This window comes from Condylura cristata, unplaced genomic scaffold, assembly GCF_000260355.1.
Source record: "Condylura cristata isolate star-nosed mole 26May11 unplaced genomic scaffold, ConCri1.0 scaffold00009, whole genome shotgun sequence".
In the NCBI taxonomy this organism is placed as follows: domain Eukaryota; kingdom Metazoa; phylum Chordata; class Mammalia; order Eulipotyphla; family Talpidae; genus Condylura; species Condylura cristata.
Genome location: NW_004567110.1, coordinates 2,328,440 through 2,342,399, shown reverse-complemented (window position 1 = coordinate 2,342,399; position 13,960 = coordinate 2,328,440). Strand labels below are relative to the sequence as shown.

Genomic DNA, 13,960 nt, shown 5'->3' with positions numbered 1-13,960 from the left:
CGGCGCCGTCGGGCAGGCGGGCGCCGCGGGCAGGCAGAGCCGTCGGGGCCAGCACCAGAGTGCATGGCCCAGTGCGGACGCCTCTCGTTCACTGCCAAAGTAAAGGCCACACGCGAACTGGCCCAGTGCTTCCAGACAGAACCCCTGGCGGGAGTGAGACGCGGCCCGCGGGTGCCTCCCGAGGGGGTCCCACCTGGGGGTGGGGCTCTGGCCGCGGGCCCCTCGAGGTGGAGAAATGGGACGCCCGCACCAAGGGCGCCAGGGCAGCCCAGCGAGCAGCAGGGTGCAGGGCCCGCACGAGAGGGCCTGGCTGCAAGCCGCTGGAAAGGGGCCGGGCCCCCACGCCCTCGGGGTCCCAAGGCAGAGAGGGGCCTGTCACAGCGGCCTCCCGGTCGTCACCGCACGCGGACTGTCACGGCGGTGGGGGGGTCTCTCACGTCCCCAAGCCATGTTAGGGTGGGACAGGTGGCACGCTGACGCTGCCAAAGGACCCCTCTATCCAGATCCAGAGCAGGCCGTTCCTCGAGAGGAAAGCCCATCCCTGCAGAGTGTCCTCTCCCCATGCTGACCGCCCGGCCAGGACGACCACCCGCTTCTGTCCTCAAGCCACCGGCTGCAGACCCCGAGGCAGCGGAGTCTGCCCCAGCACCACGCGGCTGCCCGCACCACACCCCTGTGCGCTGAGCCCCACCTGGCCACCCGCCCACCCGCAGCAGGGGCAGGCGCTGACCCCTCCCAGCCGCCGCTGTGAACACAGCGCACGTGTGTGAGCCTGACACCCGCTTCAGTTCCGGGGTACACGGCCAAGAGGCGGCCTGGCGGGGCAAGTCTGCTACCTTCTGAGCACCTGCCAGGCTCCTCCACGGCAGATGGGCCATTGCACAGCCCTGCCAGCAATGTAAACAGCTCCGACTCCTCGCCCACACTTATATTTTCCCTTTTTTAGATAATAGCTATCCCAGTGGGTGTGAAATGGTGCCCTACCATGGTTTCGATTTGCATTCAATAACTATTTTTACTACAAGTATAATCCATGCCCACTATAAAAACACTAGCAGTAATGCTCTCTTGCTTAAATGTTCACTTCCACGGGCCTCCCCGCTGCCTCCCATTCACGCTGGCCGGCCTGTGCGTCTCCCGGGGAGTCCAAGCCCCTGAAGACAGCTCCTGTCAGTCTTTCTCCGGAAGCATTTATTAAAAGCCCTGTGCCAGAGCGCCCGGGGCCGGGCAATAACTTAACCTCGTGCACGACCAGCAGTTTATGCGCCAGCGGGACGCAGAGCCAGGCCACCAAAGGCAAGCACGGGAGGGGTGAGCCCGCCATCCCAACACACAGCAGCCCCATCCGGGCGTCTGCCGTCGGGGCGTCTGCCGTCGGTGATTCCCGAAGGCGGCGGGGGGGAGGGGGCAGGGGCTGCGACGTGACTGTCCTCAGGCCTCCGGGGAAAAGCTCACTCGCCGTGTGGGTCCCCCGCAGCCTCTGCAGAGGACAGCGTCCTGCCTGTTCTCACAGAAGCAAAATCCACGTAAGACTGTCTTTCCCCTCATCTTAAACCCGGGGGTACAGGCCTGGAGAAACAGCCATATTCTCCCACGTGGAAGCTGAGAATGACAATTTTTAGGGAATTGTTGGAATTTGGGAGATGGAGACTTGGGAGGTGGAGGAGAGAGAATCTGCGGGTAAATCTACACCTGTACTTTCCCAAAATGACACCATAAATTACCTCTTGAGTAAGCCATTTAGAGATGGGATTTCCGCCGCTAACAGTGTAAAGAATGCAGACTTGGGAGGCACTTAGCTACCGGAGAGACATGCAACAGGCTGACGGCTGGAGACTTTAATTTCTTCGACACACAGCGGAGGCATCCATGCAAGCACCCCGCACGTACCACCTACTATGTGGAGACACGCAGTGAAGAAAAACCTTGTCCCTGTCCCAGAAGAGGCAGGCAAACATCTGCCCAGGGCAGGCCACGCCCCCACCACGCCTCCGAAGGCCAACAGGGCTGCCAGGCCACGCCCCCAAAGGCCAACAGGGCTGCCAGGCCCCGCCCCCGTCACGCCCCCGAAGGCCAACAGGGCTGCCAGGCCCCGCCCCCGCCACGCCCCCGAAGGCCAACAGGGCTGCCAGGCCCCGCCCTCGCCACGCCCCCACCTGGCCTCCAGCTGGAGCAGCTGCTGTCCTGGCTCGTGGGACCCCTTAATGTTTCCCTGGGGAAGGGACTCAGGGCGACCTATGTTCAGGAAAGCGGTTTGCAGCTTCCTCTGCAGACCACCCAGAGAGAGCTCTAAGGCTTAGACTGGAGGGGTGGGGAGCGCCCCGCGGAGGTCCCCCCGCCCAGGCCGGTGCCAGCCAAGCCCCGAGCTCGGTCCTCGCCGCTCCATCTGCCCACGGTGGCCTGGAGCCCGAAGCACCACGGGCAGGGCGGGCGCGCTGCAGGGAGTCGCCTTCCTGGGTCTCTGGCGGTACAACCAGATGTCCTCAGCCTTAGTGTTGTTCTTACACTTAAATACTACCAGGAAAACTGTATCTCTCAAGACAGAAACAGGTAGAAGGTAGAAAATATGACAGTGTAGCGAAAAATTACTAAAACTTGTTACACAAGCCCAACACGACTCATTCACTCACCCTGAATTTTTACTATGCATGTTCGGGCGGGCATGCTCGGGCGGCCAACTGGCGCCGCGCGGGGCAAGTTTCCCGGGGAACCGCGGTCCCACTCGCCGGGGTCTGGTCTGCGGCGGTGCCGACAGCTGGGTCCTGCGCGGCTCTCGGCCCTGCTGCCGAGCACTACAGGCACACGGCCCCGCCGCAGAGCCACGGAGCCGAGGTCCCCGCCACACCTGAGCGCAGCAGGCTGGGCGGCGCCCTCTGAGCAGCGGCGCCCTCCTGGGGGCGGGGAAGACTGCGCAGGGGGCGACGGACAGCCAGAGTGTGTCAGACCGGAAAGGCCTTTGACGCCAGCTTGAATCGCCTCTGGCAGACAACGGAAGAGGACGCGAGAAAGGAACAGCCTGATTAAGCATGTTTTATAGACACAATCACAGTAATAGCACTGGGCACTTAGTGGGCACTCGCTCGGCGTCCAGCGCTGCGCCGAGTGCGCTCCAAGAGGCTAGGAAGTCTTCAGCACACAGTAAACATGCAATAAAGCGAGCCGTTACTGTTAGTAAAAACCATCACCGGACTACACCCACGAAGAAAGGGCTCGTCCCCAACTCCGTAGTTTGACTGAGGGTCACCGAGATCAGCAGTAACCGGACCGAAGTCACCACTGCTGGCGGGCTGGTTCCAAGTGGCCGCACTGCTGGCAGAGGAGGGCCGGGGAGGGGCGGAGGCCAGCTGGCCAGTTACAAGGCGTGCTGGAGGACCTGAAGCTGATCTGAGTGTGACCACGGAGAAGGGCGCCCGTAGAGGACAGCCTGCCCCGAGCGGGCCCAGGCCAGCCTGTGGGGCTGCAGCTCCAGGAGGCGTGTGCTGGCCCACGCACCGCCTGTGAGCAGGTAAGGCTCTTGGCTAACACCCTACAACTCCAGGGGGAAGGAGGAGGGGGCAGGCGGCGGGGTGCAGAGGGAGGTCACAAACTGGAGCCCGGGCTGCAGGGAGCTCCTGCCCCCTCACGTGTGAGAAAGCGTGAACTGGCTTTGCGCGGCGTACAACTCCCTCGCCTTCGACACTCCGCCAGCAGATGGCCCGCTTGCTGCCTGGCCTCTTCCAGGCCTCGCCTAGGCTGCGCGCACGGGTCGGGCTGCACTTAGCAGCCCGCCCACGGTCGTGTGTGTGCCAGGGAGATGCATCGATGGGGCCGGAGGTGGAAGTCATACAATCCCGCCTCAAGTTCCGGCTCTGGGGCTTCCTGTACCTGGCTCAGCAGCTCGGGCCCCGGTGACCTGAAAGGTGTCGCGGTAGGGTTAGGGGCCCAGCACAGCCCGGACACAGCAGGAGCCTGGTGAGCGGGAGTCCGTCATTGGATTCGCTACTCACAAAGGGGGAGGGCGGTGGGGGGGCGACAAGGGACAAGAACAGAGATGAGCGAGAAAAGGGCTCAGCCTCAGGGGTCCTTTACATTGTGGGGGCTGATGCCCCGCTGAAGCGCTGCGCGGCCGGCGGCTCCCAGAGTCACCGCGCGGGGAGCGCCACATGCAAAGCCAGCACGCCCGCGCCCCCACAGGTCCCCATTCCACGCTCCCTCCTGAGGGCCTTGCAACCCCCGCTTCTGGGCACTCCCTGTACCCGCGAGACTGGTGTTCCCGCTGGACGTGGCTCGTCGCGCTCCGTGGCGCGGGGGCATGCGCCGACCTTCACTTCTCCCGGGGCTCGGTGGGCGGCAGAGAAGCTCGGCTGCCCAGGTTCCACCGTCACGGCGCCGCTGGGCGCAGCCGCTCAGCTTCTCTGCGCCCGAGCCTCGGCGCCGCCTTGGGTCGGGCAACGAGGTCACGCGAGAAATCCGGGTTGGACCTTCTGCGGATCGGCCAGGCTGATTTCCGCTCGGTTTCTCTTCGACTGTGATACAAAGTTGAAGATATTTTAAATCTCTGGCTTCGACCCTCGAGTCCCAGACGCCACGCACCACCGCGTAACCGCCGCAGATGGCCTGCCACCCTCGGCCACGGAACAGCACTGGGGCGGCAGAGCCGGCCGCAGGAGGCCCCCGAGGAGCCCGTCCGAGAGTCCCCTAGGAAACGGGGCTCTGAATTACGACTCCATTAGGCTGAGTCCCTACGTGATCTTCTCCATGAGGGAAGGGGAGCAGCAGAAACGGGCGTCAGAGCTGTCGGCGACCTCAGGCGCCCACGCGCAGCCGCTTGGTCAGGGAGGCGTCCCGTCCGGCGTCTCACCAGCCCCTGGGGGCGTCTCCTCCCCGAGAGTCGCTCGACAGCAGTGCGGTGCGATGATGCCTCCGGTTTCAGTTCTCTACTCGCGTTCTCTGGGCTCTCTCTGGTGTTGTCTCCCAACCCCATCTCGCGGCCTCGTCCTCGCCTCTGCCGGCCCTGCTTCTAGCCTAATGTCCAGGTGCAGGTGCACACACCTGCGCTCCGCCAGTCGGGCACCAGGCCCACGTCCCCAGGGACTCTGGCTAACACGCCCACAGGTGACAGCCTCAGAGGCCGGGGCCATCAAAGGCCTGATTTTTCATCTAAGCTGCTGCACCTTCTCTGGGGAACCTCGTTTTAAAAAGCAGGCTCTCGTCTTCTCATTTTGAGTTGTACGAATATTCCACACACCCTGGAATCAAATCGTGGCGCAGCTAGAGGCTTCGCAAGCGCTGAAGCCAAGGTGACGCTCCCCCTGCAGGTGGCTTATGAGGCAGAAGCTTTCACCCTCACCGACTCGCTCACAGCTTTGTCTGTTGTGCTCGTGCTGTTTTGTGTGTGTCCGGAGAAACCTTCGCGTACCCCCAGCAGTGAGGTTTTTTCCAATATTTTCAGAAATTTTACCATCTTCATCTTTTCAATTGAGGTCTTTGATGACTCCTGATTTGATTTTTATGTATGTAAGGAGCGAGTGCTAAGGTAAGTTTTTGCATCCTGGTAATAAAGTTCTAGCACCCTTTATTCGAACAGCTCACCCTTTCCCTCTCCCACCCACTGGGCACTCTGTCCACCCTCAGAGGGCCATGCACCAGCGGGCCCATCGCCAGACCCCCCTGGCCTCGCGTGTTCGCCTCACGCCAACACCTCCGTCCTGGCTCCTTGGACTCTGCTGTCCGGGCCAGCTCGGGCCCCCGCACTTCCACATTGATTTTTGACTCAGCCGTCAGCTTGCTTTCGGCCTGCTGTCATTCCCACTAGCGCACACAGAATCTAAGAGTCAGCCTGGCGAGCGCCGTCATGGTGACCCTAGGCACCTGCCCACGAACACGCACATCTTTCAATGTCCCTGTTTGCTGGGCTCTTTTTCCTCAAGAAAACTTTGGTAATTTTCAGTGTGTGGTTCTTGTACACACTTTGTTAAACGTCCCCCTAAAGTAATGTATTTACGTTCCCATAAATGGTATTAGAACCTTCATCCCATTTCCTAAATTTTCATTAACATTAAAATAAAATGGATGTGTTTATGAACCTTACTACCTTGTTAAAATGACTCAATTCTTCTGCTATTCTAGCAGGCTTTTTATAAATGCCTTGGGATTTTCTATGCACAAAGACTTACTTCTTCCCACCTGTGAGGCTGATGTCACTTTCGTTCATACGACACCGGGGAGTGTCTGCGCAGGGTGACAGGACGTGAGAGGGCGTGGCCTGGCCTCGTGCAGGACAGCAGCCACCAGGACCGTGGGGCCGGCAGCTTCCTCTGCACACCCCGCTCAGCAACGAGCGAGTGTCGTTCCATCTGGTGCTCGGTGATTCTACATTGTGTGTGTGTCTCTTATCAAAGATGTGCTTTACATATTATGCGAGTGCAGATTTTTATCCTCTTTGCTCTGCTGACAGGGTGAATTATTCCAATTGAATTTTGAGAGTGTAATCCAACGCCTGTCTCTAGAATAAACCCCACTGGGCCGTGATGAATCACCCGTTCCTCACAGCCTCGCTGCCAAGCAGGTACTCACTGGTCCCGAGCCTGTGCCGACGCGAGCCTGTGCCGACACCGAGCGTCACCGCAGAGCAGAGGGCTGTCTGGGCGCTCGCGAGTAAAGCTGCACCGCACCAAGGAATGCCAGAGAGAGAGCAGCCGGGGCCGCTTTTCCGAAACAGAAGAAAAAGCCGCAGCCTCTCAGCTGGCATTTCTTCCCCGTTTCCTTACTTGAGAAACTCGAGAAGTGATTTATCAAAAAAGTTAAGTTCTCGGCCAACACAGGACAGAGTCAGCACTTCTTACCCAAGGGAGACCGGATGGAGAGCGGAGGTATGCAGGGGAAAGCAAGGTGCACACACCAGCGAGCAATTCATGGGGCGCACGGACCAGGGCTCCCCGGCGACTGGATGTTCAAGTTCACCCTCAAGTGCCAAGCCACACTCGGGCAAACCCCGCCCTCAGGCGAGCAGTTTCTGACAGAGGCCACTTGGCTGACGGCTTGCAGGGTGGGGCTGAGTGGGGGCGGGGCGACTTCAGAACAGCCTGGGAAACCATCAGCACCTGCCTCCTCCCACCCCCAGGTGCATTCATGTTAGCTCTGATCACGGGCCAAAGGAGAGCACCTTTCTTGCGGACCTACTGTGCGCAAGGTGCTTCGTGGGCATTTTCCTATTCCCAAGAGGAATAGGAAACAAAAAGGCGAGGCTCACAGAAACTCAGGAACTAGCTGGCAGACATGCTCGGCCCAGAATGTGACCCCAGGCCAACTGTTAGAGCAAAAGACCTTTCCTGGCCCCACCCCTGCAGTACACCGGGCTCCCGGGAGCAGGCCAGTGTTTCTGGTGCGCCCGCGGTGCGGGGAGGGTAGGGGGCGGGGGGCAGGAGGCTGGGGGTGCACAGAGAAGGCCTGTGTGTCAGCTCCTGTCGCCCCTCCCACCGCCCAGCTAGGACTCGCGCTCTGCCTGGGCCTGAGCTGCTCTGACGGGGTCGTTGGGCACCAGGGCTGTTGTCAGGATCGCATGAAACCATGAAACCGTGGGTGTTCTGGCTCAGCACGGGCATTTGACAAAGTGCATCCCTTCTCTTCATAAAACACGGTAGTGTGGGCCCTCCCTGGTGGTGAAGCAGGTTAAAGCACTAAGAAGCTAAAGCCACTTCAGCACAAGTTCGATCCCTGCCCCGGAGGTGACCACATGGCTCGGCAGACCTCTCCTGACCCGCCCGCTGCTCCCCTCAGCAGTGGACTTCATCAGTCAGCCTGTTTTGCTCCCCGCTCTCTCTCCGGTGAGACATCTGCACCTCTGGCTTGCACCCCAGTTCTTGTATGCACAAGTAAACAGAACAAATCTTAAAAAAAAAGAATCTAAACCACCTGGGTGCAGTGCCGCCTTCAAGACCAGTCCCTCAAAAGGCTGTAGAATGTGTCAGCCCAGCCAGGCATGAAGGCCAGGGGCACGGGGAAGTGGCCAACCCTGAGGAGGCGCCACAAGGAGGCGGCTGCGTGGCCCTCAGCATGGGCACCGGCCAACCTTCCCCGGCGGGTCTGCTCTAAGGAGTCGTTGTTGATGCAGCGGAGGAAAAGCCAGCCTTCCACCTGGACCAGGCCTCAAGCAGCCCGCCACACACACCTCTGCTCCTCAACTGCTTGGGACAGAGTTTCTGGATGAACGATCTTTGACATCCCTGGCTCAACCACGTGGCACGTGAACACGCATCCAAAATTTATTTGTGCGCACAAGGACTGGGGTGCAGGCCAGAGGTGCAGGGCGGAGAGAGGATTCCCCAGAGACAGAGTGGGGGCAGGATGGCAGATCCACTGAAATACACGGCTGAGGGGAGTAGTGGGGAGACAGGAGGGGTTTGCAAAGCAAAGCGAAGAGCATCTCATCGAAAAGCCCTCCGGCAGCAGCGACGGTGCAGAAGCCGGCGCCGAGATGGCCGGGCCTGCTCCAGGCTCGGGCTGCTGGAGATGGCTGAGGCCGCCTGCGGGCTCGGGGAGGGGCAGGAGCGGTGTGTCACCAAGAGCAGAGGGACGGGAGCCACAGCGGCCCATTCTCCCCACGACTGTTTATTCCTGAGCTTTTCCTTTCCATTGACTTATTTACAGCGGTGACACCGACTGACACCGGGGTGCCAGTCACAGGAGCAGGGCCCACGGCTCCTGCGGTGCCCAGACAGCCTCCAGGGAGTCTTTAGACATTACTGCAGTTTCTTTCGGATCCATTCAACAATGACTGGCAGCCAGACTGTCTGCGCTGCCCTAGGTGCTGAAAATGAAAGCTGAGCCAAGCCCAAGGAGCTCTGCGCTGGGGAAGCCTAGGTCAGCTGGGGCAAGCCAGCAGGGGCGCCGAAGGCCCCGCCAGGTCCAGGCTGCGTGGAAGCGCTGACGAGCTGTGCGCGGCTCTGGCAGACTGAGCGGGCTAATCCGCCTGACACGGCGAGGCGCCCACCGGCGCTCTGCACAGCACTGCCCAGCGTCTGTGCATGTGCTGCAAAGCCCCGGTAACCCCCGACCCCGACAACCTGACTGAGCCAGAGGAGGACTGCAGGGAGGGAGGGTTCCTGATGAAAGCAGTCACCATGGACTGCAAGGATCCCAAAAGTCCTGAAAGGATCATGGGTGCACGAGGAACATTCTTCTGAGCTCTCCCCATAACATCTGCTTGCAGCCCTCCCTGGTGGTGCAGCGGGTGAGGACGCAGCACTGCAAGCCGGCCACAGCCACTTCAAAGCCAGTTCCATCCCCCCAGAGGTGACTCACAGAGCGCAGCAGACCTCTGTCTCCCCGCTGCTCCCCTCAGCAGTGGATTTCATCAATCTGCCTGTGCTGCTCCCTGCTCTGTCTGGTGAACCCTCTCACCCTGCACCCCTGGCCTGCATCCCAGCTCTGTGTGCATAAATAAATAAATCTTTAAAAAAAAAACAAAAACAAAAAACACTGTTTAGAATTTCACAAGCAGGAGACGGCCCACATCTCTGAACTCATTAACTTTGAAATTGTGGAGCAGATTAAAGGGTTCCTTGAACTTTTATACTTAAGGCTTTGTAGAAAGAAATTCCCGGTCTCCAACTCTTCCTGGGACAGGTTAGAAATGATTAGGAACTGAGCTGGGTTTGCTGCTTTGCGAGCTTTTCTTGTCTCGCGGGGCCGGAACGGACGCATCCTTCAGGCCCAGGGGCGTCTCATTCTCCGCTTCTCACAGGCCAAGAGTGGAGGCTCCGAGGGCAGAAGGCTCGTCGCCGCGCTCTGGGACGGGGGGTGAGTCCTCAGGGCCTGGTCAGAGCCCGGGAAGCGGCACAGCGAGGCTCACGCGGCCACAGGGACCGGCTTTGGGGCAGGGGTCTGAACACGGACCCTGGCGCTGCTGGGCTCGGGCTCAGCGTCTCATCTTCCAAGCTCTCGGTCACTTCCACCTGAGCAGCGCGCAGCTGTCGCCGTGGGAAGCTGCGCCGTTGCCGGTGGGAAATCTCTGCGCCCCACTCGGAGCCTCTTGCCGGCGCCTCTCTCTGACCCGGGCCTGCCACCAGCCTGTATCCTTGAGCATGAAACGAGCCCTGAACAGCGGCTGCCACAGCGTCCCCTCCCAGCCGGGAAGCTTCACCCTGCCACCTCCGGGCCGGAGGCTGGGGCTGTCTGTGGCCTGTGGCGGCGCCGGCTGAGAGGCCTCGTCACCCTCACGCAGCTCAGGCTGGGGACCTCAGCGCTTTCCTGGCAGAGGCCTCCAAGGGGGTGGCCCACATGCAGTCGTGACGACGTAACCACGGCCAGAGCTTCAGGAACCCCCGTTGCGCCCTGCAAAGGCCAAAGTGACACGTGTTTCACGTGACTTGGCTCCCTCTGACTGCTAGACTGCTGAGGGGCAGCATCTCACAGGGTGGAGCACCCCATCAGCTCTTCCAGAAAGATCCACCACCAGGTGCGCCCACCCGCAGAGAGCCAGCAGGGGGTCTTCCTCTTTTGCAAGTTTCCTGGGAAAAGTTTGCATGAAATTAATGTTATCTGACCATCACCATTTGGGAAGATGTATAAGTAGAGCCACCTAGGCTTGGAATTTTCTCTATTGCAAGGTTTTTTGTTTTGTTTTGTTTTTTAAAGTTTTATTTATTTATGCATACAGAGAGGGGGTACAGGCCAGAGGTGCAGGGACGGTGAGAGGACTCACCCAAGACAGAGTGGGGAGCAGAACAGACCAACTGACAAAGTCCACTGCTGAGGGAAACAGTGTGGAGACAGGAGCGGTCTGCCATGCCCTGGGGGGTCACCTCAGGGTGGGGATCGAACTCATGATGAAATGGCGTTAGCTTCTTAGTGCTGTGCTGTAACCTGCTGCACCACCAGGGAAGGCCCTTGTTTGTTTTGTTTTGTTTTGTTTTTAAATCTACGCCCTTAATGTTTGTAGTGTTACTCAGATCATCTATTTCTTTCTCAGAATTCTGGTATTTCACCTTGCAAAGAGCGTGTCTGCCTCACCTGCTTCCAAGCTGACTGATTTGTTGCCAGTAAATATTGTCCATGACACAGGGCTGCCTCCCTGCTAGTATCTGTACGGTCTGTCGTGATGCCTCCTCTTTCACCCTAACATCCACGATTCCTGTCTTTTTCCCCCTGAGTAATGAAGCTAGCAGTTGGCAAATTTTTTTTAAAGTATGAGATTCTGGTTTCCTTTATTGTGTAAAGACTTTGTTGTTCCCTGGTTCACTGATTTTGCTCTAATCTTTATTATTTCCATGTTTTTTAGGCATAATTTCCAATTTTTAGGTTGAATTTGCAAGTTTTTTTTACTACTTCATTGAAGTTCAGCCTGAGGACTATGGACTGGAGGTGAGAATTCCTGTCCAACACAGGGAGTAGGTATCCTAATCCCCCAGGAGCGTTTTCATGGTGCCCCACAGCTATAGGTGGTATTTTCACTCCTTTCAAAATACTTTCTAATTTTTTTCCCTTTTTGGCCATGGGTTAATTATAAGTGAGTCATTTTGTTTCCAAATGTTTGCGCATTCTGTCAGAGATCTGTTTCTCACTGGTTTCTATTTTTATCTTACGACAGTTAAGAAAAATTACTATTTTGTAAAATGGGAATCCTTCTCATTTACTGAGATCTGCTCTGCGGCCCTCTTCTCAGGCTGTTTCTCCAGAGAAACGAGCCCCAAAACCAGGGTGCTGTGTGGGGCATCTGCCGCGCATGTGTGGACATTTGTTTCATTTTCAGAAGCTGACCTACGAGACTGTGGTGGCTGCCAAGTCTGAAATTTGGAGGCAGCAGACAGGCTGGACACCGAGGCGGGACGCTACACCCCGAGGCAGAATTCCTTCTCCAGGGAAACTCAGCTTTTGCCCTAAGGCCTTGCCTTCCATGGGGCCCAACCCCGGGGTCAGTGGAGTCCCCCCTCCCTGCCAGGCTGACCCCACCCGTCAGCCCCTGCCCCGGTAAAGCTTGCCTGCTCTGGCAAGAAGTGACCCAGACCCCTCAGGGACGCCCAGGAGACAGACAGCGCCTGAGGGGGTGCTGACGAGCAGTGGGGGAGGAAGTGCCTGAGGAGGCTGGTGGGCTGAGGCGGTGGCCCACAGACGCGAGGGGCAAGACACCCAGACACAGAGCTCAGGCGGCGTGGGTGGTGACCGCAGGCGAGTCTCCAGACGGAGGAGACGAGTCGGCCCTCGCCTGCTCTCTCCAGGAAGACACCCAAAAAGGAGACGCTTCAAGCTTGCTCCCACTGTCCCCACAGCCGCCCCCCCGGGCCCCCATCCTAGCGGGGTATTCTTACACCCCCTCCCACATCTGTTCCAGCAGCTGCACCCTTGTGAGAAAAGTGACTCCCCGCCTCAGGGAGAGTGGGGGGCCAGCAGCCGAAGAGCCTGGCCAGGGCCAGAGCCTGGGCTGTCCCCGGCTACCAGCTCATTTTTCCAACCACATCTTTCTCTTCTGAAGCCCTGAGTCTTTGTTCCTGGTCATGATTACTGATGCAGGTTTATTCTCGTCCCCATCAGGGTCTTTCCACATCTCATTCAACCTCCCAGCAGCTCTGTGAAGGAAGCAAGATTGTCCCATTTTACAGATGGGGAAAATGAGGGTGGAGAGGCCATGCTGCCACGCCTGGCCCACGGGACACTGTCTGGCCACTGGGTCCACACACACCAGCGTGCAGCCCTGGAAGGTCCTCGTGGTCAGCCAGTCCCAACCACGGTCATGGCTGGTGCTTGCTGAGTGGGGAAAGATCTCTCTGGACATCAGAAAAAACACCTGTCTCTCCCCCACTTCTTGGGGGCATCCCAGAAGCCGCTCCCACTGAGTCCCTTGTTTCCATGACTACGCCGTGCCTCGGCACCCATCTCACAGGGCTGCTGGTTTCCAGTGAGACGGCATCACTGCTGCTTTGGGGAGACGGGGCAGATAACAGCTGGCAGTCAGGGCAGACGCCCCCCAACACCGTGCAGCACAAGCTGCTCCCCGCACCCGGCCCAGACGCCCCGGGAGCTCGACGGCATCACAGGCCAGGCTGGGACAGACCAGCCGGAATCGAGCGGCTGGTGGTGAGCCGCCGCCTCCGGCCCACAGTGCCTCTGTCAGCGCGAACTGGCCTGTGCCCGGTGCCTTCCCCACGGCACCCAAACCCCCAGCCCTGCACCGCACCTCAGAGCGTACGCGTCTCACCAGCCACAGCCTGCGACTCTGCATGGCGTCTGGCGTGGCCCCAAGGGTCCTGCGGGCAGGCTGACCTGGACAGTCACCTCTGGTGACCTCGATGTCAGCGCCCCAGTCAGAGCCGTGAGCACGACAGGCTGCCGACCGTCCTCCAGCCCTGGGCGGCCCTGCGCTCACCTGGGCCCCGAGCCCCCTGCCCGCCAGCGCCGGCCTCTCCCAGACGCCCGGCCTCACAGTGCCAACACACAGCGGGGGAGGTGGCCCGCGGGACTGTCCAGGTTAAAGGATAAGCCGCTAAGCTGCCGTCAAGCAATAAAGGTTTTTCAAGTAAACAGGAAGGAGGCAGGAAATATTCCACTTCAATTGGTTCTGTCCTTAATTCAACCGAGAAATTCGCGACGTTGCAATCAACCAAGAGTTCACAACACCAAACACAAGACACGAGTGTTGTGGCAACTGCTTTCCAGAACATTCCGAGGAAGAAAAACACGAAGAAACCAGCCTGCCACCCACACAACTCTGCTTCCCCCAAATGCGAGTCTGCTCTCAGGCCACACTTCCCTTCCCGAAAAGTAAGCACGAGTTTGCCCCCAGGCCTCGGCGGGGGACCCGCAGGACCCACTCACCTTCACCGGGCTCGCGTCGCCCGGCCTGCTGCCCTCGGCCGGGTTCCCGGGTCTGCTCTCCGCACGGGGCCGCACGGCCTGTCGCAGGGGGCTGCACAGGGGGAACCCACTCACGCTGACGCCGTCTGCAAGGAGAACAGGGCCAAGGCTCAGGCTGGCCTGCAGCGCC

General features: G+C 59.3%; 1 protein-coding gene across 1 annotated transcript in view; it reads right to left on the bottom strand.

Annotated features, from left to right (window-relative positions):
* The window catches only part of TRAPPC9 (trafficking protein particle complex 9), a 133,557-nt gene that overhangs the window by 56,858 nt on the left and 62,739 nt on the right, over positions 1-13,960 (bottom strand). Inside the window, exon 16 of the mRNA XM_012722892.1 lies at positions 13,792-13,916. Coding sequence (XP_012578346.1) covers positions 13,792-13,916 — 125 coding nt within the window. The remainder of the gene's footprint in view (positions 1-13,791; positions 13,917-13,960) is intronic.